This window comes from Lissotriton helveticus, chromosome 6 (assembly GCF_964261635.1).
Source record: "Lissotriton helveticus chromosome 6, aLisHel1.1, whole genome shotgun sequence".
NCBI lineage: Eukaryota > Metazoa > Chordata > Amphibia > Caudata > Salamandridae > Lissotriton > Lissotriton helveticus.
The window spans coordinates 1,158,209,109-1,158,235,165 of record NC_136067.1 but is presented as its reverse complement, the minus strand read 5'-3'; the positions used below and the strand labels follow the sequence as shown (position 1 = coordinate 1,158,235,165).

The window sequence follows — 26,057 nt, the reverse complement described above, 5'->3', positions numbered from 1 at the left end:
ATTAACCCACAATCAATCACCATGCATTATCACTTTGCAAGACAACATACGAACAAAACAGCACTGCAATCTAATACACCACACAGTTCATACTCACTCTACCGCTGCTTCCGACGCGGGGTCAGCATCCGCCATACTCCGCCGATTGCCGTTCCTCCGCCGTCTTCTACACCAAGTCCAGAACCAGAATTTTCCCCGCTTCTACTCTAAATCCCTCATATCCCCTCACTTTAGAGGCCAACTATCCTCTGCTACCATATGATTTAGCCAAAATTGGGCCTTGCCTTACTATCCAAGTTCAGCTATGATGGTCTTTTATTTGCCTGCTGAAAGTTGTCCAGGGGAAGAATCACATCAAAATAATACTTACAATGTAGTCATGCTATAAAGACCACAGACTCTGAATTCCAAATATGGATTTTTATTATAGGGCCAAAAATAATTGGATATATACACACCGCAAAATCAGCGAGTACAAGTACAGGAAAATTAATACAGAACCAAATCTACGCATATAATTGATTTGGCAAAAGAGACACAGAATAATAAACTACAAGATTAGTACACAACCCAAGGTGGAGGTGGATGGCAGAATCCAAATCCCTTTTCATTAGGAAAGAAAGCATGAAATATCTTTCCCTACACTACTCTCATGAATGATGGTTCTGGCTGGTTCCCCTATCTTAATTCTCAAAGGTGTCAGCACGTGTAGACTTCCTTAGAAGTACACACGTCAAAATGGGTCAAATAGCTTAAAGCTATGGAGCTCGCTCTTTAGATGCTCCTTCTCCTCCGAAAATCTTGAAGTCTGTTTTTTTCTGTCCCTGCAAACAATACAAAAGGAATAAACTCAGCCCCCTCCTAAATGTATCACATGACAAATTATTTCGGTTTGTCAATACTGTGGTGATTTTCCATGACTTCTTTAATTAAATCTTCTTCGCTTCTTAGTGACCTTGGAGTGCAGATAGGCCAGGCACAGAAGATATCCTCCCCTCTCGCTTCTCAGACTGTTCAAAGACATTTAAATTATCTCCTGAAACTAAAAATAATGATGGCAAATTCCTTATACCTACGATGGGATGAGAGCATACTGTTCTAGCACAAACAAAGATACAGTCAATTAATTCTTCAGTAGCTGAGGAAGTGAAACCGTAAACAACCTGCAGCTCGGTGCCTAGACTGCAGGCAACTTTAACACACATGTTTACATTAATATGAATATAATGTCTTCCTACAGAGGTGCATATAGAGATAATGGTGTCTTCTATTACACGCAAATTCTATGTAATATGCACATTACATTTCTTGGTTAACATGTAGAATAAATGCGTTTAAAAGACATAATACATGGTGATACTGGAAACATATGTGGGTGTGTGTAAACTATGAGTATGATGCACCCCTACAATTAGAGTGCTGTATGCGCTTTATCATGTCCTTACAACGCAGTGATGGTTGATATCTGGGGCAGATTTGCCAACTTTTGGCATAAAGCGCGTATGTATGGAGAAGGCAAGTCAGTGTGGTGTCTTACTCTGCACTTGGGAGTTCTTCCATGGGCATTTCAGTGGGTTTTCTCATGCAGCACCCATGGATGATTTTGACGCTGCCCCAGATTTACAAGATCATGTAAACTTGGGGAAGTGCTGAATCCTTATGCCTCCAGAGATGAGGCATAACAAAAAAGAGGAAAATACCTCTTAAGATTGTTTCTGTGCAGGAAGGTGCCCCTTCCTGCACAAAAAGCTATCCTGTCGACAACACATGCACCATGGTGCAAGGGTGCCTGCATTGGTGCTAGGCAACAGAAAAGGTGCCAGGACAGTGAGAAAGGACAGAAAAGCACCTTAATGCATAAATGCGGTGCATTCCTGCTCTTTCACTTTGGCATAGGTGAGCACAGCAAGATGACTTGCTGCGCTGCCCTACACCAAATCCCTATAAATAATGGTCAAAGCAGCTTATTTACGAACTACCTTTTGTGACACCTCACCTTATAGATATGGAAAGCACTGCATTGCTTTACTGTGCACTTGGGAGGCATTCAAAAGGAGGTGCAGTGGATTTTCACACGCAATAACCATGCATTTTGACTCTGCCCCAGATTTACAAGACCGTGTAAAACCTGGAAAAGCACCAAATCCTTATGCGTCTCGAGGTGAGGTGTAAAGATTATACATTTCTTTATTTCTTCTTTCTATGTGTGCAGCATTCTGCAGCACACATAGAAAGAAGGAAATGCCCCTTAGGATTGTTTCTGTGCAGGAAGGTGCCCCTTCCTGTGCAAAAATAATCCTGCTGACAACACAGGCATCCTTGCACCATTGTGCAACGGTGCCTGAATTGGCGCTAGGCAGCCGAAACCGCGCAAGCGCAGGGAGAAAGGACAGGAATGCACCATGTTACATAAATATGGTGAATTCCTGCCCTTTCACTTTGCCTTAGGGGAGTGCAGCAAGATGATTTACTGTGCTGCCAAATGCCAAATCCCCATAAATGAGGGCCAAAGTTGCTGTGCAGCAGTGCGCCAAAAGGGAGAGAGATAAACAGCACGGTATCTACTAAGATATGGCACAGTTTTTCTCTTCCCCCGCACTGGTGTAAATTTGGCTGCCTTGAGCCAACTTACACATGCTTGCACTGTAGTGCAAGGGTGTGTGCCTTCTGGAAGGGAACTCCACCAATATAAAAAACATGTTGTAATAATGTTCCCACTTTGTATGTGCGCTGGACAGTGCAGTACACATGCAAAGCTGGAAAAATGTGGAGAGTTTTAAAACTTGCTCCGCGGTTAATCCTGTCTCGAGGAGGCGGACATTTTTTTGGGGGGGGGGGGGGGGTCAAATCCCTGTCTACCAGTGTTAGTAGATAGGGATGTGTGTCAAAAGACAGGGAATTGCATGGAACCATCGAGGTGCCACCCTTGGAACTCCCATTGTCGCAAAGTAGTGCATAGTGCCACTTTGCGTTTCTGTGAGTAACCTTCTAACGCAAATCAGGATTTGATTTTCAAAGTAAATATCACCACAGCATTTTGCTCCTGGTTTGTGTTACTAAAGTACCACAAACCCAGCCCAAATTGTTAGTAAATTTGGGCTCCATTGTGTGAAGTTATAACTAGTACCTTCAGAAGAGTAAACAAACGTCAGAAAAAGTTGTGAGAAACCTATTCAGATAATTTAATAAAACAGTATATATCAAGTTTGAAGTTGTGAGTTTCCTGATTGGCTAATCCATGAACTGCTTTTCTAATTCCAATTATAAAATGTTCTTATAGGTGATACACTGCTGAAAGTATATCAGACTTCTACAACGTCAACAGCGCCAGAACCTACCACCACCGCCCCAGAAACTTTCACTACCAAAGAGCCACATCCTACCATGACAAGGAGTCGTACATCTACCAAGTCAACTACTACCACTTTCAATAAATCCCTACCACCAATCCTTAGGCCAAGAGATATAGGTCAGTATTTTGAAAGCAACAATCACTTTCTAATTGATAAAAGTACTTTATGGCAAATAAACTATTTTTGTATTTAAAAGTAGAAAACTATCAATTACCTTTAAACTCCATACCATGTATACATTACAACAGTTTGTACATCCGCTTTAGCTGCGGGTTGCTAATGTGTAATCACTTGTATGCAGTATGAAGTGATCACAGCACACATTCAACCCTCAAGGGCCATCATTTTATCATGTTGTATTTCGTCACTCCTCTAGAATTTTGGTATGCACTGCTCGGATGCTTGCAGTGTCAAGTATAGAGGTCTTTTATTTTAGCATTTGATTAATTATTTAACACACACACATGGTTTAGAAATTAATCTGAGAAACAATGTTTCAGGTGTTGGTGATGATGCAAAAGAGGGGGGATTAAAACCTGCTAAAAATGATACCCCATATCACAACGAAATTATGTTTTTTATATATTATATGAACACTGATGCACCCACACCACAGGCATTCAATATGATATCTCACGAAAATGATCACAATTTGCTCTCATAGTAAAAGCTAAGCATGCTGCCACAAGTCATGTAGCTATTTGTCAATGCTCAACGCCTGCTGTAACCATTAACTGTAGACTTATGGCACAACTTGTGGTGAAAATAATGGTGAACCCACAGGGAAAAACTGCTACGTTTTTTATTTTAAGACCCTCACTTACTCCAGAAGTGCCATGCTCTATAAACCAGGATGGGCTCTCCCATTTTTCAGGGTGCACTTCAGATAATTGCCTGCCGGGGGCTTCTGAGGTTCAAAAATACCTAGTAACTGCTGCTTTCCTGTAAGTAGATAACGTTGATCTGTTACAGGATTATTTAGTTTGATATTGGCACTCTACTGACTGTTAATGTTATATTGGCTTTTTTTTCTCCCAGCCAGTTAACATATTTACATTTGGCAGCAATTAAGAGTCAGTACAGCTCCTTTAGATGGTATAAGCTACAATTTGAACAGATTGATAAAAGTGAGCTTTTTCCTATATTACAGGGTGAGCCTTTGTACGTTTAATTCCTTTCTATAAGGGTTTCAACTCTTTGCATCTTTGAATTGTGCTGCTGTTTGACTTATTCAAATAGACTTTTGATGTGGCCTTAGTTTTTGGCGTGCAGTTTGAAGGGACAGGTCCACAGGTATATTTCTGTATTTTCTTGATGGTTTGTATTTTTGATTATGGCTTTACGTTTTCTGATTTGATTTAACAATTTGTGTCTTTTACGGAAAATCTGTCCTGAAGATGGTCTTCTGTATTCTATGCTGATACTAGAGACTGAAATCTCAACATCATTCTACCACAACTATTTCTGTATGGAATACCATTTTTAGCCCACTCGGGCATCAGCTGGGGTACAAGCACATCTTTATTCCTTTACAGCAACACCCTATCTGGCGCTACTCTCCCCATCCGCTTCCGGCCATGCCTGACCCTGACGTCACAGGCGGGTCAGGCACGGCGATACAACATCTCCCCCCTTTTATTTTAAGTGTCCCAGATTTACTTCCTTAAAGTTCTTCAGTGAGTCGGGTGAGTCTCCAGATAAATCTCTGTGGTCGTCGAGAGAGACGCTCCCCTCCTACCTCATTTACACTCACCACACCTCTGGGTTCTTCTTGATCGTCCACCTCTTGGCTTGATTCGTCCGTGTCCCAATTAGGACTTTCTGCTCAAGTGTACACTGTCGGGTAGCATTTCTTGAAGTGAGACACGTTTCTTGTTGTCCTCTTAGTTCCAGAGGCAGCTGTGATCATAGTTCCTTTCCGCCTCGTTACTTGTAGTGGATGAGCACAGTATCGACTGTGGGATATGGTTTTTCGCTCTTGCCTTACTAAAAACAAGTCTCCTTCTTGGATGTTGGATGTCCTGGCATGTCGACGGTTATCAGCATACTCTTTCATCTTTGCTTTCTTGGTCCTGTCAAGATTCATTAGGGTCTCATGGGCCGAGGTCGGGGATCTGGACTGCATGGCAATGTCTGCAGTCGGTATGCTGGTGCGTGGGGTTCTTCCGAGCATCAGAGTGGCGGGCATCTGTTGGTGGTGCTATGTGGCGTGGTCCTGTACGGTCGTAGTACTTCATTGAGCGCTGGTTGGATGTCGCGCTGAGTCCGTTCAGCTTGTTGTATTGTTTTTTGTATGGTGGCCATGAATCGTTCAACCATCCCATTGACCTGGGGCCCCGGGGAGTGATCTTTCTGTGTTTGAAGTGCAGGTGGCTTGCGAACTCTGCAAATTCATGCCTGTTGAACGGTGGCCCATTGTCTGCCTTCACTACCGTGGGAATTTCCCTCGCCGCAAACGCTTAGTCGATGACAGGTATGACATTGGTTGCTCTTGTGGATGATATTTGTTGTGCAATGGGGAATCAGGAATATTCATCCATGATAACGATGATGTATTTTCCAGACTTCAGCGGCCCGAAGAACAGCTACTTGCTGCCACAAACTGTCTGGGAGGCCAGACATTTGCAGTAGGGAGTGTGGTTCGTCCCGCCCTTCTAGTTGACATTGCGAGCAGTCTTGGAGTGGGGCTTCTACCATCTGGTCAAGGGACCCGAACCAGACTCGCTCTCGCAACACTTTCTTTGGGGTCACTACACCTCTGTGACCTTCGTGTGCTAGGTTGACAGGTCCTTGTCTCAATTGATGAGGAATGACAATTTTCCTGTCTCTCACTAGTAATCCATTGGTGCTGATCGTGAGATCATCCTTGGCGTGTCTGAATGATATGAGTTCATGCATGTCGATGGCGTCATTGTTCTTCGGGTCCTCCAGAATGTCTCCAAGAGTCTGTGCGGATTCGCTGCATGATATTTTGGAGTGTGGCATCTTTGGTAGTGACTTCTATGATGGCATCCAGTGGAACGGCATATGGTTGTGCTTGATCAATAACACAATGGAGATGTTCTTCAGGTAGCAAGCCGCTTGTCTGCATCAAGGCTTGGGGATGTCGCTGTATGTAGTCGGCCGGGTTTTCCACCTTCCCCGGTTTGTGAATGATGGTGTATGCATAATCTTGATGGCAAATTTTACTCTTCTTCCAAAAGCTGTTTTAAAATTATTTTACTTTGAGTGCACTACCCCTTGTGTCCTTTCCCTCCCTGCACTAAGCGCGCGGATTTTCGCGACGCTGATTGTCTCCTCCGATTTTGGGTCAAGACATCCTTTTAAATTTGGAATAAATAATCCTGTTTATTCTTTACTCACCACACCCAGCGCTACCTCCCTCAGAGGGTCCGGCCGATCTTGGGGCTGTTTGACCTGGGGTTAGGGCAGAGCTAGTGCGGCAGCCATCTTGGGCAGGGCTTCCTCCCTTGGGGCGAGAGGAAAGACTATAAAAACAAACGGCCATGACTCCGCGCAGCGGACGCGTTCAGCGGGCGCGCCGGAGTCAAGCCAGAGTCAAGCCAGAGTCCAGCCCGTCTGCGCCTGTCCGCGGCTGGCAGGGGCTAGGGGCACCCCACCATACCTCTCATCTCATATATTCACCATCTCAGCTTTGCTCATACTGGACCCTTGGTGCTATCAGTGCCTCTGTCACTGACCATTTGACTCTCCTTGGTTTATTTACTCCCCCCTCTAGTACACCACCCGCGATCATTGCGCAGTTAACCCCATCGCCTGCAACTCTCCCGCTCGTTCCCCCCTCCCCTCCACTCCCCACACCCCGGTATTTAATACCACGGCCACACTCCTGAACACTAGGTCGGCGATTAATCACCAGTACGAGCTATTCAATTATATCGACACACATGAACCGGATCTCCTGTTCTTAACGTAGACCTGGTTTAAAGCCGACTCCCTGCCCAACGTTCTAGCTGCATTGCCCCCCTCATATTCTGCTATCCGAGCGGACCGCCCGGAGGGCAGGAGGGGTGGAGGTGTGGCCCTTATAGCTCGCACTGACCGCCACCTTCAGATCCTCCCCTTCCCCCCATCCCAGAAATAGATTACCTGGTGACACGCTCTACTGCCTACCAGATACCCCTGACCTCTGTTCTTATCTACCGGCCCCCCCACTCCACTCCTTCCTTCATTTCCCGCCTTCAAGATCTCCTGGCCACACTGGCGGTAAACAACTCGTCAGTGTTAGTCCTAGGAGACTTCAATTTCTGGCCAAACGATCCTGCTGAAAGCTCCCTTTCCAAGGAGTTCACTGATCTGATGATAAGCCTCAACTTCACGTCTCATATCCATAGTCCCACTCACATACAGGGTCACACGTTGGACCAGATTTGGACTCTAAACATCCCCACTACACCCCCCACCATTTCTCCTTGCCCTTGGTCAGACCACTTGCTCATTTCTTTCTCCCTTGCCCTAGCCCCGGAGGCCAAACTCCCGCCCCCTAAAAACATCTGGATCAGGAAATGGGGCAAAGCCGACATGCCTTCCCTTTGCTCGTCCTTGGCCAAAACCAGTCCCGACCTTTCAGGTTTTGCTGCCCCAGCCCAGCTGACTACTATTAAGAACTGGTTGACCCATACGGGCAATGAATTCGCTCCCCTGCGACGTATAACGGTCAAGCGGGCCCATGCAGCTAACCGATGGTTCACCCCAGATCTCAAGGTGAAGAAACTGACGGCTCGGAGAGCCGAACGTGCATGGAGAAGAGTGTATTGTCCCGCGCTAAAAACCACCTACCTTTCTGTACTCCAGATTTACAAAACAGGCATCCTCTATGCCAAAACAGAGTTTTATTCTAACAGGATACTGGCAGCGGAGTCCCAGTCCAGAGAAATCTTTGCAACAGTGCATGAATTGGCTTCATCCGACAGAGCCATGGCTGCGATTCCCCCCTCCCAACTTCTTTGCGACTCACTCAACGAATTTTTCGTTGAGAAGGTCGCAATGATCAAAACCAACATCCCTCCCGCATCACCTACATTCATCAATCCCTCTCCCCCTCCCACTGTTACCAAACTAACTAGCATTCCCCTCTTGACCAAGGACACACTCCCCCCACTGCTCCAACGGGTGAAATCGGGCTCCCCCTGGACTTTGGCCCTGCTCACATTCTCAGAGAATTTTTTCTAGCTTGTCCCATCCCGCCTCTCACACTTCTCAATGACTCACTCAGTAATGGCATTGTTCCTAGTCTCCATAAAACCGCGGTCCTCATCCCACTTTAAAAAAAGGCTGGTGCCGATCCCTCACTCTCCTCTAACTATCGTCCCATTTCTCTTCTACCTTACCTGGGAAAGGTCTTGGAAACTCATGTTACCAAGACCCTGAGCACTCACGTGGAGGCAAATCGTTGCCTCTCCCCTTGTCAGGCGGGCTTTAGGCCCCTCCACTCTACGGAGAAGGTGGTGATTTCAGTGATGGATGAGCTACGTGAGGGCATTGATACCAACCTCTCGCAAGCCCTCATCCTCTTAGATCTGTCCGCCGCCTTTGACACGGTGGACCATCCCACACTCCTCACTCGCGTCAGGGCGGTGGGCATAGAGGGCCTAGCCTTCTCATGGCTTGAGTCTTTTTTGAGCTGAAGGACTCAGGCGGTCCACCTTGCTGGTTTCGCCGCTGCCTCCCGTAGGGTGGACTGTGGTGTTCCCCAGGGCTCTTCACTTTCCCCGCTTCTGTTTAATTTATACATCTACCCCCTCATTTTTATGTTGCAGCAGCTCGAGGTCACGGTGTTCAACTACGCCGATGACCTCCAGCTAATTTTTAATCTCTCCAATTCCCCTTCATCCGCCCAGAATGTTCAAACAGTCATGCTGTTCATTCAGGACTGGATGAACTGCAACCACCTCAAACTTAATCCGGACAAGACAGAGTTGGTCCTGACCGGAGGTGGTTGCAGCCCCTGGTCTCCCTCCTATTGGCCCCCCTCACTTGGTGTTCCCCCACCCCCTGTCCCCAAAGTTAAAACCCTTGGGATTTTTCTCAACTCACAACTTTCGGTTCATTCCCACGTCAGTTCAGTTGTGTCCTCTTGCTTCTTTTCCCTCAGGACAATCAGGAAGATCTCCCGCTTCTTCTCCCTCCCGGCATTAAAAGTCATCGTGTTGGCAATGGTGCTCTCGCGCCTCGATTATGGCAACATAATCTACAATGGCGCACCTGCCTACGCCATCCACCGTCTGCAACTAGTACAGAATCAGGCTGCTCGCCTGATCCATGGCCTGCCCAAATTCCATTGTGCTACTCCTCTGTTGCAGGCATTACACTGGCTACCTGTGAGAGAGCGAGCCTTATTCAAACTCGGCTGCCTCACCTTTCAGGCCAGGATGGGCACCGCCCCAGAGTTCATATGCTCAGCCATTAAACCTTACCTGCCGGCCAGAGAACTCCGCTCCACCCACTTGGCACTCCTGACCACTCCTCGTTTTAAAAAGAAGAAGGCGGGAGGAGCAAAATTCGCGGTTCTTTCCCCAACTTTTTGGAACTCTCTCCCTATGCATCTCCGCACCTCACCCTCTTACATCGAGTTCCGTAAAAACCTCAAAACCTTTCTGTTTTCCCGAGCTTTCGCTGCCTAACCCCCTCTCGCTGCTATTGCCGGTTATCAACTGAAAAGCGCCAAGAAACCGCTTGGTAAAAGCGCGCTCAATAAATGTTTTTAAATTCAAATTCAAATTCCCCAACGCTCAATCCGTGGAGGCATCTTTGCTGGGGAGTTTCTGACAATAGTTATTAGGGCCTGGTGATCAGTGATGAGCGTGAAGTGATTCCCATAGACGAACAGATGGAAATGCTTACACGCCCACACGATCACCAATCTATTCTTTTAAGGCTGTGAGTAGGCTTTCTCCATGTCAGTAAGGCTGCGGCTGGCATATGTGGCATTGTTCTCCTTCATCCGTCATACAGAGCTAGAATGGCGCCAAGTCCGACAGGGTTAGCGTCCACTGTAATCTCTGTCTTTCTCCGAGGGTTGAAGTATGCTATGTTGATGGCCGAGCTCACAGCTGTTTTGATTTTGTTGAAAGCGTGCTCGCACTTTGCTGACCAGCGGAAACTTTGGCCTTGTCTTGTGAGTTCTTGCAGCGTATAGCTGATGGTCACGTAGTCTTTGATGTAACGGGCACAGTAGCTAGCCATGCCCAGGAAAGAGCGAATGTCACTGACATCTTGGGGTTGTGGCGTATCAGATAGCACAAGACCTTTTTTAGGATCGGGCCTCATGCCGTCTTCGGAGAAGATGTGATCATAGAATTTTAGAGTTGATTTGTGGAACTCGCATTTGTCTCGTTGAGCGTGAGGTTGGCATTGAGAAGGGCATGGCATACACAATCAAGTGCTTTGTTGTGATCCCTACAGGTTTCTCCAAACACTAGGATGTCATTGCTGTAGTTTAATGAGTTCCGGATGTGCTGGATTATGTGTCGTACTGCCTCCTGAAAGATATTTGCTGCTGAAGAAATTCCAAAATTGAGCCCTTGGTGTGTGGTAAACGTGGTGATTTATCTAGACTTCTCGTACAGTTTAAGCTGGTGGTACCCTTTGTTGAGGTCCAATTTCAGGAAGACTGTTGCTCCATTAAGGGGAGTGATCATATCGCTAATTTGGGGTCCTGGATGCCGCTCCTGCTTGATGGCTGTGTCGGGGGCTCGCATGTCCACACACAAGCGTACTCTATTTTCTTGTCCTCGTTTGGGCATGACTACTACCGGCGACACCCACGGAGTAGGCCCTGTTGACCTTTCTTTGATGTCCGCTCTCAACAGGTCTTGGAGTTCGTCATCCACTGCTTGTTGCTGAGCCACAGGCACCACCTGCTCATTAATGTGTAATCTGACTTTGAAATGAGCTAGTTTTCCTAGACCAGAAAATAGCTTTGGAAACTTGCTGATGATATCAGGTGAGTCGTCAACTCTATATAGAATCTCTACTAACTTCAGACGTTCAGCCGTTGGAAGGCTGAGGAGGCAGTCAGATGCTTCAGGGCCTTCTATTACATGAATTTGTGCATGAACTGTCCTGTCTTTTTAGGTCAAAGTCGTACGAAATTGTCCCAAGCACAGCAGCGGTTCTTTGGACATCCACATGTAGACACGCACTGCGGCTGGTTCTAACTAAGGTTTCAGGTTCATCTTCTTGTACTCTGCTGTGCATTAATAGTTAAGTGATGCTCCGGTATCTAAAACAAACTTTGCAGAGTCATCTCCCATTCGAATGTGTAGCCGGGGGTACTTCCTCAGTCAATCAAGGTCCGCTACCATGCACACATACTCATCACTGTCTTGTGATATGGCAGTGAGGGTGGACGATTCTCTGGAGGTTGATTGTCGGACTCTATATGAACCTTGTGACCAGGTGCTGGATCTTGACGAGCTCGTTGATCGGTCTCTTCTCCCTTGCACTGCCCTCACATGGTGACGTGATCCTGTGCTTTGCTTGGTCGGCCCGGCTTCCTTGCGACAGGTTTGGCACGCTGCCTCAAAGTGATTGTCCTTCCTGCATCTGTGGCACTGTTGTTCGATGTCTGGGCAGGGGCCCGTGTGGGGAGAGCCCTGGCTGCAGCAATAGCACTGCAGCAGTTGTTTCGGAGTGTTACTGCTCGTGTTTCTGCTGCGGGGTGAATTTGTGAATTTTTCAGGTTTTCGATGATCCGGTCGATATCTTGATTCTGTTTGAGACTGTATTCAGAAGGCTTGTTCCCTCTTCTCTGTCTTGCTAGCTTCCATCTTTTTCACATGCTCTTCCGCTTGGTCATTTATTTGTGTGAGCTCCTCAATGTCATCGAGCGAGTAGTGCTTCTTCAACAGCCGACGGCGTAGTGACTCTGATTGGCACCCCTCAATGATTCGTAAACGAAGCGCATCTTCAGTGTTGAAATTGTTGAATTCACAGTAGGGGGCCAACCACTTGAGGTGAGAAATGAAGTCGCCCATGGACTCATCTCGCTCTTGAGACGCGAAATTGAAGGTGTAGCATTCGTATTCAAGGTTTTACTTGTGGAGAAACTTCTGGTTTAACCCCTTCCATGCTCATGACGAGCTCAGCTCGTCATGCAGCACAGTGCTCGTGTGCTTATGACGAGCTGAGCTCGTCATGACCACACCCGTTTTTATTGCTGTCCAGCACAGCAGGGGAAACTCTCAAGCAGCGATGAGGTTAAGGCTTCCCTCAAGTCTGTGTATAACGCAGCATTGGCCGGAGGTAGTTCTTTGATGATTTGTCTGATATCTTCGCCCACCAAATTTCGCAAAGCGATGAGTTGTTAGTCGGGGTCACTGACTTGTGAGCGCTTCATAAAGTCTTCGAAGTCTTCTATCAGGCTTTTCCACTTTGGACCCATGCTGTTTCTGGAGGTCAGCATCAGGGGTTGGAGGGGGTCGCAGAAATGATACACCCATTAGTATTGGTCCGGGCAGTGCAGTTCAGTTCGTGCTCGACCAGGTGGTGCATTTTGCGAGGAAACAGGTTGCGTAGTCATGATGAAGCACAGCCGATCTCACTCTCCACTCCAAACAGTCTGTGTCAGCGTCTATATGGGTTTCAAATTGTATTTTGGCCGGCACAGGAATGCTTTCCTCTTTTTGCCTGACTCTAAGATGGCCCCCGGACTGGTGGCCAGGCCTTCTGGTATAATGTGCCCAACTTCAAGATGGCCGCCGAATGAGAGTCTTGGTAGTGAAATAATGGGCTTACCCCAGCACGCCGTGAAATTTGTTCCATCAGAGCACCAGGGGGTCTTTCAACATCAGGCTGCTGGCGGTTAATTATCTGTTGCAAAGGAACCGCCGCACGCTCTCACATTGACGGTGGTGTTGCTTGGTTTACTGTGGGCACTGCAATGCTGTTGGCACATGCCGAGTGTGCCAATTAGAGGGGAGTGTCTACGCATCCCACCCTTCTTGCCAGATTTCAGATCACGCCCATAAATGAGACCCGGGCATCAGCTGGGGTTCAAGCACGTCTTTATTCCTTTACAGCAAAACCCTATCTGGCGCTACTCTGCCTGCTCCTCCCCATCCGCTTCCGGCCATGCCTGACCCTGATGTCACAGGCGGGTCAGGCATGGCGATAGACCAGGTCTGTCAATTAGTGTCTCCTAGATGTCCCATGGTTCATTCTCGGATTTAAAAAACTTTTTAATACTGTGTCGAAAACGCTGATGTTATGTCTTTAAGGCCATATTTATCAATGCTTGCCTTACCCTTGCGCCACGCAATGGGGCGCAAGAGCGAAACAACTCATAAGTTAGATTTATCAAGCCTCGCGAGGCCCCCTTGCATGGCCCTGAGTGGCTTGATAAATCTAGAGTAATGCCACGAAGCGCAAATTGCTTCTTTGCATTACTCTGTCTCAGAGAGTTGCTCCATGGTTGGTGTGTGGAAGTTCCCACGCAACTCCTATCTATTTTGGCGCATTCCCAAAACTTCTAGGCATCACCAGGGGTGGTGTAACGAGGAGAAATATCTTTCTTTCTCCTTGTTTTTTCAGCATTCTATGTGTGCTTCATCCTGCAACACACATACAAAGAGGAAAATGCGTCAACGGATTGTTTACAATGCAGGCACCTTTATACCATGGTGCACTCTTGCCTGCATTGGCACAAGGCAGCACATTGTGCGCCAGCACTGGGAAAAGAAGAATGCACAATATTATTTTAAATACAGCTCATTCCTGCCCTTTCCCTGTCACGCAGCGCAGCAAGGTGGCTTGCTGCGCTGCATTACTTTTTGATAATTATGCCCGTAAATATGGATGATTGCCTGTACTTCGAATACTCCTCATTGTCATTTACATATGATTTAAAAAGTTCTAAATAACAAATTAAATTGTGTGTACTAAATATCCATGTAAATATCCACAAGTGGTTTTGCGACTGGATACTTAGGTTATCACTCATTGTAAACAATCCATCTTTGATGGTGAATAATTCCTTAAGGGGTCATTTCAAGTGTTGGGCCAGCATGGCCAGCCGGTCAAGTTTACCCTTAACCTCAGCTCTTGGCAAAACTTCTCTGCTCCAGGTGCAGAACTCAAGAGTAGGCCCTTAGCCCAATGAGAAAATTATCTGGGCAAAGCAGGGGAGGGACGGCAGTGGCTCACCACAGCAGAGGTGTAGCTAGAGCTTGTGGCGCCCGGGGCTATCCCTCAGATTGCCGCCCCTTTGGGGGTGGGGGGGCGGCGGAGGGGTGCTAGGGAAAAAGGACGGTGAGCACTTGAAAGATGTCTGAGAGACACGTAGCATAAGGCTGGCTTGAAAACCACACATATGTATAACACACCTGATAACAACAAAGGAAAGTCAAGGACGCAATGCATGGAGTCTGCTTGACGCACTGCAGGTCTGGGCTACTGACTTCAGCGTTCTGATGTAAAGGAGGAATCTCTGCACAGATCATGGAGATAATCTGAGTTTAAAAGTGTGGTGTCAGGCCAGCATTATTCTTCTCCAGAGCCCAAAATAATCAGTTTAACAATCTTTCGAGTCCTTTCTGGACTCACACGAAGACTGGTGCAGGGTGGCATGCTGCTGCTGCAGAAATGACTGCAGGTGCACTGCAGGAGTTTTGCTCTTTTTCCATCGGTATGTGCAATAGGCACTGCAAGGCCATACTAAGGCAGACTGCGCACCACGCCCAAGTGCAACAGTGAGCACGATATGTTTAGCCGCTAAACTCTTTGTTTTTCCAATAAAACCAAAATTCCTCCCCAAAAACCATTTCAGAACTAAGTGGTTGAATAGTACAACAGTTTAAATGCAGACATTTTACCACAGAATATTTCTGCTTTTTTTTGTTTTTACACAGTGAATGTACATTCGAAAGGATGGCTCTAAATCCAACAGGTGCCTTCTAGGCCATTAACACTGGGGACCACGACCAGGCATTCCGCCGCGTCAGCCTGACGTGGGCGCTCCTTGGAGCCAGGCTGGAACTGTGAACACCGGCCAGCCACAGAGTCACTTCCACTGTGATCCGTCCGGGGTGGGGACGAAAGGGTGGGGGCTCCTTCAGAGAAGGGCTGGGATTCGGTGAGTGCACTGCTTCAGCCTCATAGAGTCTGCAATGCATTACGAGTGCAGAACTGCCCATACCAAACTGGAAATATACTCTGTCAGTGGCGGGGTTTCCAGCTCAATACCTGATAAAGTCTCTCCTTCAGCCGCCGTGTGACTCACACCTCTTGAACCTTGGTGGCAGCTTTGCGGGCTAGACTCAATTTTAGCAGGACTCCCGATTTTGTTTAACACAAAAGTATACTATTATTTTACAAGGCAGCGCTCTGTTTGAATCACATTTAGAACGCACTGGATAAACACAGATTAAAGTGCATGGCCTATTAAACATAATGTTGATTTTACTCATGGGCTCTGGTGTGCGTCACACTTCTCTCCCATACAGGCGTGTGCTCAGTGTTAGTATTGTAATAAACAATTGCAGTTTTCTGTTTACGCTGTATGTGCATCCTTTCTACTGTGTGCCCTCCTCCCACTACAACGCGGCCGTTTCCACGCACACAATCATACAACCTATTCTATATAGTGCTAGGGAATGATTTTAATAATGTAGGTGCTAAAATTAGAATTTACAGTAATGTGTTCTAGACTAACGATATCTTCAGAAAGCACCGTCAAGACAGAGATATAATTTACTTATCCATTAAGCAATATTTATCATGGGTAGCTAGCCGTGTGTGTGATCAACTGCCAGTAAATATTCACTGCAAACATCTGTGCAACAGGAGCAGCAGCGTCTCTGACTCCTCAACAACATGACGAGAGCGTAGTGGTGAGCGCGTAACGCTTCACTGCTAAGTTCTGATCGCGAGGCGAGGGCTGGCCAAACATGTCCATTACAGGGCCGTCATTGGTTGCACTCGCGGGCGCCGCGCACGCTACACCTGAATGACGGCCTTGGACTGGGCGGCGGCACTGGAGGCCCGTTGTGGCCGTGGCCGCCTTATTCATTTATTTGGGACACTGTGTCATAGTTCGAATCGTTCCCAAATAAATTATAAAGGCAGGCGCGGCCGCAACGGGATTCCAGTGCCGCGCGGCCGCCTCAAAAATTGTGCCGCCTGGGGCGGACCGCCCCCCCCCCCCCCCCCAACCCCCTCTAGCTATGCCGATGTACCACAGCTCTGGAAAAATGTCTGCGACATCTCATTCAATGCTCACACTACTAGTCTAGCCCTTCTTGCAAAAGCTCCTTCAGGCAGCAAGTTTGTGGGTCGGTGTTTAGACTGCTCATTGCTTCAGGGATGTCTTTAAATATACTTTCCCTTCAGTTATAGCTCCTTCCATCTAGCTTCCTTCAAGCAGCGCTTCTTGAAGGATGTAGCAGGGCTTCAGGTTTGGTTTCCTTCCTCCAAGGAGATTGGCAATCAGCGATCCCAGTCCAATTGCATCTGAAATGTTCTCCATCCGACTTGTGTGGCACTATCTAGGTCCAGTCTTGGGAATTCCTGACACATAAAGTTGGAGACTCTGCTCTATATTTATCCCTGTCTGACAGACGATAATGCATATTCCAAAGCTGTGCTAAGTTCTGAAGAATGTCTGGTTTTAGGGCAGTAGATATCCTTCCAGCAGCTGTTTAACAATAAATGTTAAATCTGCGGATTTGGTAGGAAAGAGGTTGACCTGGAAGGGAATTTACAGGAGATAAGGAATAATTACACTAAAAGAGTGAGGCCATTCCTACCTGAATACTATACATAACAGTCTGAAGCACAACTTCGGCAGAAGAGTGGAAGTAGGAAGGGAGTAGGAGCTGTATTTACAGTCCAGAATCATTTGTCACACCCTCTCCATACAGTGGAGCCTCCTGCACTTCAAAGGGACACAGGAATGTTCTGGAAGCTTCTTCCAAGGCACATCTCTTTCTGGCAGACTCATCTCCAGTTTCCCTGTAATCAGCAGACACACACACACATACTTTATTATGGACTCCAGTAAATTGGTTGGCCATAGTTTGTAGTCAAACTATTGTGACTCCAAAAATATTGAGGAAGGGAATAACCAGGGTAAGTATATTGGTTTTGTTTTTTTAACAATGATATTGGTGTTTAATATACTGATTTGGTAAATGGTGTGATAGTTAATATATTTTTGTTATTACGTTTTTTTGTTTAATTTATATTGCGTGTGCTAATATAAGATCATTTCTAGTTCTTTTTCTTGGTTTTGGGGTTTAGTAACATTGTGGGTGGGTAGAGTTCTGTAAAAAATATGTTTTTTGTATGCTTTTTATGTTTCAATGAATGTAAATAATGTATTCACTTTCTAAATTATTATATGAATTTCTATTTATTTTTATGTTTATGTTTTTGTAATTTTTATAGCGCGCAAATACCCGAGGTTGTCTTGGCGCTTAACTGATCAGATGATAACAATTGCATACCTTTAATGTATAAACAGCCAAGTTTTTAATTGCTTCCTGAAGCTGAGGAGGGTGGAGGAGGTTTTAATGGTGAGGGGAAGGGAATTCCATAATCTAGCAGTGGAAATCACGAAACATCTGTCGCCCAGTTAGCTTTCCTAGTACGTTGGACATTAAGCAGATGAGCTGAAGATGAGCGAAGTGTCCTGAGAGGTACAAGAGGACGAAAAGCTTGTTTAAGAAACGCGGGCCAGAATTGTTAATAGCCTTGTAGGCAATACATAGTGCCTTAAATTTCGTACGGCTTTTGACAGGAAGCCAGTGAAGCTGTCGAATGAAAGGGGTGATAGAGGTGTACTTGGGTATGCCCAATAAGATTCTAGCTGAGGCATTCTACACCAGTTGAAGCTTATTTAGAACCTTTTTCTGCGCGTTAAGAAGGAGCGCATTGCAGTAATCCATTCTGGAAAAAATAAGGGTGCTGATCAATGTCTTGCCAGCTGTAGTGGGAAGGTAAGGGAGAAGCTTCTTGATTTTCTTTAGAGTAAAAAAGTAGGTGGAAACTACCGCATTGACATGATGGTGGAACAGCAGTCTGTCGTCAAACACGACTCCAGGGTTACGGACCTTAGTAACGGGTTCAGGTGGAGGACCCATCTCACTAGGCCACCAGAGGGGGGACCTGGCAGGTTCAAGCTTCCCAAAGGTCATTACCTCTGTCTTTCCAGAGTTTAATTTTAAACAATTGGAGGACATCCAGGAGCTGATGGCAAGCATTCCCTCTTGGAAGTTAGCTGCAACTGAGAGACCATCATGATGTACTGATAGAACCAGCTGGGTGTCGTCGGCATAGGTTGTAAGATTGATGCCATGAGACTTGATCACCCTCGCTAAGTCCGAGACGTAAATATTGAACAAGGTCGGACTTAGCGAGGAGCCCTGCGGCACTCCACAAGGAAGGGAAAAAGTGGGGGAAAGGACGGAGCCTAATTTTACAGTTTGAGTGCGGTTGGCAAGAAAAGATGCAAGAAGATCTTTGGCTTTGTGTTGAATACCAATCGCTGAGACACGGTCGATCAGAGTAGCATAATCGACCGTGTCAAAGGCCGTGGACAAGTCAAGCAGTATCAAAACTGCTGCACCACCCTTATCTAGAGTCATTCTAGTTTCATCAGCCACTTTTATAAGGGCCGTCTCTGTTCCATGCCCTTGCCTGAATCCGAACTGAGTATCATCAAGCAGGTGGTTAGAGTCAATGAATTTGGAAAGCTGCCTTTTCATAAGATTTTCAAAAATTTTGGCGGGAAACGGGAGACAGGCGATAGGTCTGTAGCTGGAAGGTGATGCGGGATCCAGGGGAGATTTTTTCAAAAGTGGCTAAATGATGGCCTTTTTCCAGACTGAAGGATAGGAACCTGTAAGGAACATGGTATTGCAAATGTTGGCTAAAGCGGGAGAGATGGCATCCGGAATGAGGTTGAGGATGGAAGGCGGACATGGGTCAAGGGTTGAGCCTGATTTAATAGTAGAGATTAGATGAGAAATATGTTCCTCAGAAACCTGATTAAACTTAAGAAAAGAAGAAGAGGTGTTGGTACAGACGTACCTAGAAGTATTGTGTGTTGAAGAAGGCTTGTGAAGGAAGGCAGAGAAGATGGAAGTAACTTTGTCCAAGAAGAAGTCTGCAAGAGAATTGCAGAGGGCTTGAGAAGTGTCGGGAGGAGGGTTAGGGGGATTAGAGAGATGGTTTACCACCTGAAACCGTTTTTTTTGCAGAGTTGTCTGCCAAATTAATTTGAGTAGTAAAGTAAGTAGTTTTTCTGAGGAAATAAGATCTTTATATTTGGACAGGGCGCTTTTATAAGAGTGTTTATCATGGGGGTTGTAGTGCCTGCGCCAGTGTCTTTCCAAGTTTCTACAGTGTTGTCTTTGTAAACGGAGGGATTCAGAGAACCATGGAGTGGAAGGAAATCTTCGGTTACGGAGAATGGTCTTGGGAGGTGCCAGTGTGGTACACGCAGTGTCCAGGTTTTTGAGGCAATTACTAGATGCTAATGCCGGATCCGGCTCCACCACATTGAAGACATTAGTCAGCATTGAGGCAAGAAGAGGAATATCAATGTTTTTCCAGTCTCGGGTTAAAGCTGGGGATGATGGTCTTACTTGAGGAAGAGGGGACCTAGCTTTAACTGAGAAGAAAACTGCAGAATGATCTGTCCAAGTGAAGGGAATAGGAGTGGAAATCAAAATGTCAGGGTTGTTAGTAAATATACCATCAAGGGTATGTCCTGCCTTATGCGTAGGCAGGGTGACAAGTTGACGAAGTCCTACGGCTAGCAAATCACTAATAAGGGAGATGGCATCATTGTCAGTAAGGGATTCCAAATGGAAATTGAAGTCTCCTAATATGGTGTAATGAGGAGCTCCAGCTGTGGTCTCGACGTGATTGTTAAGACTCGCAAGGAAGTTAGCTTTAGGGCCAGGAGGGCGGTAGAGCAAAGTGCCTGTGAAAGATTGGTTGCTGGAAAGACAGATAGAGAAAGAAAAGGCTTCACAGCCTCCATAATTAAGGGCTGTGGTTTTTAAATTATAGCAGTCTCTATATATTTGTTTAGGGATTTGGTGTTTTAAAAATAAGAGTGGGTTTTACAAATCTGCACCAATGTGTATGTTTTTGAGGACTTAAATATGTTCATCATTAAATAATATTTTCCTTTGTATTATTGTATGAATTTCTAATTAATTTGCTAATATTTTTTTCCAGGGTGTTAGTTTTTATAAAGGGATATATGGTGGGTGGTATTTCTGATTTTAAAATGATTAAAGGAATACATTTGTTTTTAAAATAAATAAATATATATATATATATATATATATATATTTTATATATATATATATATATATATATATATATATATATATATATATATATATATAGCTATTTAATACAATTTAATACATTTGTTTAATTAAAAGGCTAGTAATATTGTTGTGTCTATTCAGTTGTGGATTTTTATTTTTAAGGTTAATGTTGGTAAATATTGTTTTTAAATGTAACATTTGTGGTAATATCGTCTTAATATTCATGATATCACCCTAAAGTGTTTGCATAAATATTAAAAGTTTTATGAATAACAAATTTGAAGCAAATAAGCATTTGAAAAATGTTGTTTTCTATAACTTTTGTGATAGGTATTTTAAAAGTGATTCATATCACTCTAAATGTGTGCATTTCCCCTGTATTATGACTGAAGTTAAAATAATAAATGTGATGTATTTCACTGACATTTCATGCACTTTACTCAAGGTTTGTTGGACTGGAGTTAGATTAGACAGTGGTGTCTTCTGAGTTATTCCATTGAAAATATTGAAGTCACCCAGGAAAACATCACTTGAGTCATTTAGGGAGAACCGTGTAAGTAGGTCAGTTAGTTCCTCTGAGAAAAGGGTGCAATCACCAGGGGAGTGGTAGATGTTGTGAACTTTGATAGGAGAGTTGCATGGCTGGGCACTGACTCACGGTGGCTGCTGAGCTGCACGCTTGGATCTGGACTTGAAGGCTGCTGCGGTGTGGTGTGGTCCTCTAGGAACCTACACCTTGCCTCAGTGCTGGCTACGAGGACCCTCCTTTGCAGCCTCACCTGTGGCCTGCGTCCAGAGCCCTTGGCCTCCTCATGCCCTCATGGCCTCAGAGTGTGGCTTGGCTAAGAATTAGATGACTCTATGGCCCTTGGCCTAACGGGGGGCCCTTGCATCTTTACTGCCTCCTTGCTCATTCTGGCACTCTCTACTGTTGACCCTTGAGGCCCTTCAATTCTAATCGCTTCTACACCTGCGCTGTTTCCAGATATTGCTGCCTGGTGACTCTAGATATTTTGGTGTTGCAGGGGAAGTGATCGCCATGGGCAAGCATGAGCAGGTCCAACCTAAGCTCACCTTTAAGAAGAAGATGCCTGCTAAGCGGTCGAACTGGTGGCTGGTTTGATGAGTGGATGGTGCTGTGATGAAGACAAATGTCAAGAGAAATCCCCTTGAGAACCGTAACCTATTTTATCAAGTGTACCACACCACTAAAACTATAGTCATACTCAATTCACACATAATCACCACGCAATGAGCCAAGGAAACTAATCAGTGCAAAACACAATTATAAAAAGATGCATACAATTTATTACAGCCGTTGTAGCAACTTTGTATATTAAAAACACATTATACAAAATGAACAATAAAAATTAAAACAATCTAAAAAAGTAGGACAAAAGGAAAACAGTAAGAACAAATAGTTCCCAATCAGGGAAAAACATGGTAATTAAACATGTCAATATGTAGAGAGAGCTTTTACACACAATAGAATCAGAAAGCAAATGTGATGAAGACAGACGTGCCACTCTGTCGCTTCTCTACTGATGCGCCTGGTGCCAGTGCCACTTGATTTGCCTGGCTGTGCACTGACTCACGGTGGCTACTGAGCTGCCCGCTTGGATCTGGACTTGAAGGCTGCTGCAGTGTGGTGTGGTCCTCTAGTGATCCTGCACCTTACCTCAGTGGTGGCTTTGAGGACCCTCCTTTGGTAGCCTCACCTGTGGCCTGCGCCCAGAGCCCTTAGCCTGCTCATGCCCTCATGGCTTCAGAGTGTGGCTTGGCTAATATTTAGATGACTCTATGGCCCTTGGTCCTAACGGGGAGGCCCTTGCATCTTTACTGCCTCCTTGCTCATTCTGGCACTCTCTACTGGTGACCCTTGAGGCCCTTCAATTCTACGCGCGTCTGCACCTGCACGCTTTCCTGATCTTGCTGCCTGGTGACTCCAAATATTTTTGGTGATGCAGGGGAAGTGGTCGCCATGGCCAAGCATGCCCAGGTCCAACCTAAGCTCACCTTTAAGAAGAAGATGCCTGCTAAGTGGTCGAACGCGAAGGCAGACATGGACTCCTCTGGGGTTCACCACTTTGGTGTGGACCCGGACCCGGATGTGAAAACCCTGTTGGCTGAGATGGTTTGCAGTTTGCACACGATAGATACTAAACTTGACACTCTCACTGCTAGACTTGATTGCTTAACTACCATGATGACCGCTGGACCAACTGGAGCAGCAAGTTTCGGATGAGGAGGATGCTGGCAGTAAACAGCTGGGTGGAGTTTGTTGAGTTCCTCTACGCGGAACTCAGCAAAGTGACAAAAAACTCCACTGCACCATGTGGAGTTCCGTAAGTGACAGAGTTCATTAGGGTCATGCTGTTTATGGCGATTTTCAGCGACAAATTTATGTCCCGAAATGGAAAATCATCACAAACGGCACTATGAGCAGCGCAGGAAGGCGCTGCTCTCTTTCTGCTGCTCGAGTAAAATTTTTACTTGAGCTCCAGCTCTCTCAACGTGAAAAGAACGTGTGTCAACACGAGTGGTCGCAAGCATAAGCGACGTCTCGCATTGAGAAATCCAACCACCTGCGTTGTGAAATCTCACTGGGAGGTTGCTTTTCCTCGCTCACCAACTAGACATTGGCGAGCACGAGCGAGGACAAATCTCGCCACGAGGGTATATTTTCCTCGCTCACCAACTTGAAGTTGACAAGCGAGAACAAAGAAAAAAACGCCTCTCCACAGAAAGCGGAGTGCGGAAAACTCTGCAAATTCCATGAGCGGAGCGGAGTTCACCACCCAGGGTTAGTCCTGAGGTAATCTAAATCAAGAACCAGGACTTTGAGGCTCGCTCACAGAGGAATAACCTATGAATTCTGGGCATGCCTGAGTCTACTAATATGGGGCAAATTGAGATCTACATGGAGGAGATGTTGCAGTCACTGTTAAGGGAGCAACTAACCAGTCATTTCTCTGTAGAACACGCTCATCGCTCACTACCCCAAGGCCTCCGTCGGGCTCCCAGCACACCTGATTATCGCTCATCTTCTGCATTACTGAGATTGAGATCCTATCCTGCAGCTCACAAGGAAGTCCCCAGAGTGCCAATACCAGGGTAGCAGGATCTCCATCTATCCTGGTTTTCCATAGGCTCTCCAGAGTGTGTGCCACAATTTTTAACCTGCCAAGAAACTCCTTATAAAAGCTGGCTTGTCATATGTGCTCCTGTACCCAGTCACATTGAAGGCCACTGTGCAGAGGAAGACCCACCTGTTTACTGGCCCAAAACTGGCCTTGAAATTCAGCCGCAGATAGATCAAAAAAGATACCAACAGCATTGGGAGACCTGCAAATGACCCTAGTGACCAGCTCAGTAATAATTACTGAGAGCATTGGCCGGTGCTGCCCCTGGACTCTCTGCTCACCCCTTGGACACATGATTTTTGACCTAAGAGACTCACTCTTTGTGGATGGGTCTACTGGGCCCTCTGTCCATCCTGGTGACTTTTGTGGACTGTCTGGCCCAAACCTCGAGCCAGGGCCTCTGTTCTTCTTTCTCATCTTTTTGCCAACTTCTGCTGTGCTGTGCCCCGGATGGCCTTGGTACTAGATTGATCTCCTTTCTTGGGGCTTATGTTACATGTTTACTTGGTTTGTTGGGGGGTAATGCTTCTTAAACATGTTTGGGCTGTTGATGTGGGTGGGGAAGGAATGGAGTGTTATGTTGTTTTCACACTTGTATAATTCTCCTCATGCTTGTGTATCGGAGCTGGAGTTTTACGTGCTGCTGCCAGCTTGGCGGGTCTCATGGGATGGTTGGGTTGGAGGGCTGGACTCTCGCTGCCTAGTTTGCGTTTACTGAGTGCCATGTAGCCCTGGTGACTGCTATTATCTTGCTGTTGTGGACTAACCATTGTTTTGTTTCGGGGGTTATTTATGCCCCGTTGCATGAACAATAAGAATTACGGGCCTATCATGATTTTAATACTGGAATTATAAGAGGTTTAACTTGAAATATACGGCTGGTCCAAGTGCTTTCCTGAATATATAGGTACATGTGCCAAGACCATGGGCCACTATAACCTCCTCTGATCCTGGAGGAACAGGGTTGTCAACTTTGTCCTCATTAAGACTATACACAAGGTACATGACCAAGGACTTTGGACCACTAGAACTTGATTTGAACTCTGAGAACCCATCCTTTTGGCTATTTTGAAAAAAGGACGTTTATGAGAACCTGACCTGAAAACACGTGGATTACTCTATTCTTGACCTCTGTTTTGGAACCACAAGAGATTATCGAGCCCTGCGAAGTTCCAATGGAACGAAACGCGTTGGCTGAGGCTTTTTAAAGATTGAAAAAGAATAAAGGACTTAATTTTGGCAAAATTGGAAGCTCTCTGAACTTTGTTCCTTGGTGCACCATCCTTGTTTTCAACATCTCCTGGTCCTGCATAGATTACTGGCTTGCATCGGCGGATGTTACGGCCCTGGCCCACAGGGTGCAACATTTGACCAGCAAGCTTTCTGATCATGCCCGATAGTGCTTTCCTTGCACATGTCTGCAGCTAGGGAGTGGGCTTTCCTATGGAGACTCATACTGAATGCTCTTGGTGACCAGGTCTTCCACTTTTAGGTCAGGGATGCTTATGTCGAACATTTTGCACATAACACCCATTCGGTACAATCTCCAGGTGTCGAATTGGAGGCTCTCATAGTGAACATTCAGGGGTTCTGTATATCAAAGCAGATGGGGTAATGCGCGCCCTTTCGGTCCAGTTGGGCCTATAGGAGATGCTTGACCTGGAATGCAGTTACTTCGCCACTGATGATCTGCAGCTTCTGGCGCAATTGTGCACCAAGCTTTCAGAGTCTCAGGAAGATGCAGAGCAAGAAGCTTGCTATTTGCATAAAGCGACTGCAACTACTAGGTATGGGGAGGGAAACAGGACTTGGAAAACTCTTGCATCTCTGCTCTGTGCATCTTACAGCATTCCCTATGTTTCTGATATTTAACATGGCAATAGCGAGCACTGCTACCCCACCACAGAGGTGATGCATGTGCTCACACAATACTACACAGATTTGTACCAATCCTCCATATCAGCAGACAAGAGCCTATACCAGACTATTTCAATACTGTACAGCTCCTCTGTCTTGACAATGAGCATTAGCAACATTTAGACATCTCCTTTGATGCTGCATATTTTGTCTGTGGCATTTGGAGTATGCCTAGTGGTAAAGCCCCAGGACTGGACGGTCTCACAAAAGAATATGCTGAGTTGCTGCTGGCCATGTTTAAGGATTCCAGAGACACTGGAGTCCTGCCTCTCACAGTTTGGGAGGCTCTACTAGTCATAATCCTTAAGCCGGATAAGCCGCTGGACAGGTGTGACTCA

At 46.0% G+C, this 26,057-nt stretch overlaps 1 protein-coding gene across 4 annotated transcripts in view; it reads left to right on the top strand.

Annotated features, from left to right (window-relative positions):
- VIT (vitrin) overlaps nucleotides 1-26,057 on the top strand; it is a 1,808,828-nt gene that overhangs the window by 960,318 nt on the left and 822,453 nt on the right. For all 4 annotated transcript variants that reach the window (XM_078648825.1, XM_078648826.1, XM_078648823.1 and 1 more), the window contains one exon: nucleotides 3,281-3,469. In XM_078648825.1, the coding sequence (XP_078504951.1) occupies nucleotides 3,281-3,469 (189 nt within the window). The remainder of the gene's footprint in view (nucleotides 1-3,280; nucleotides 3,470-26,057) is intronic.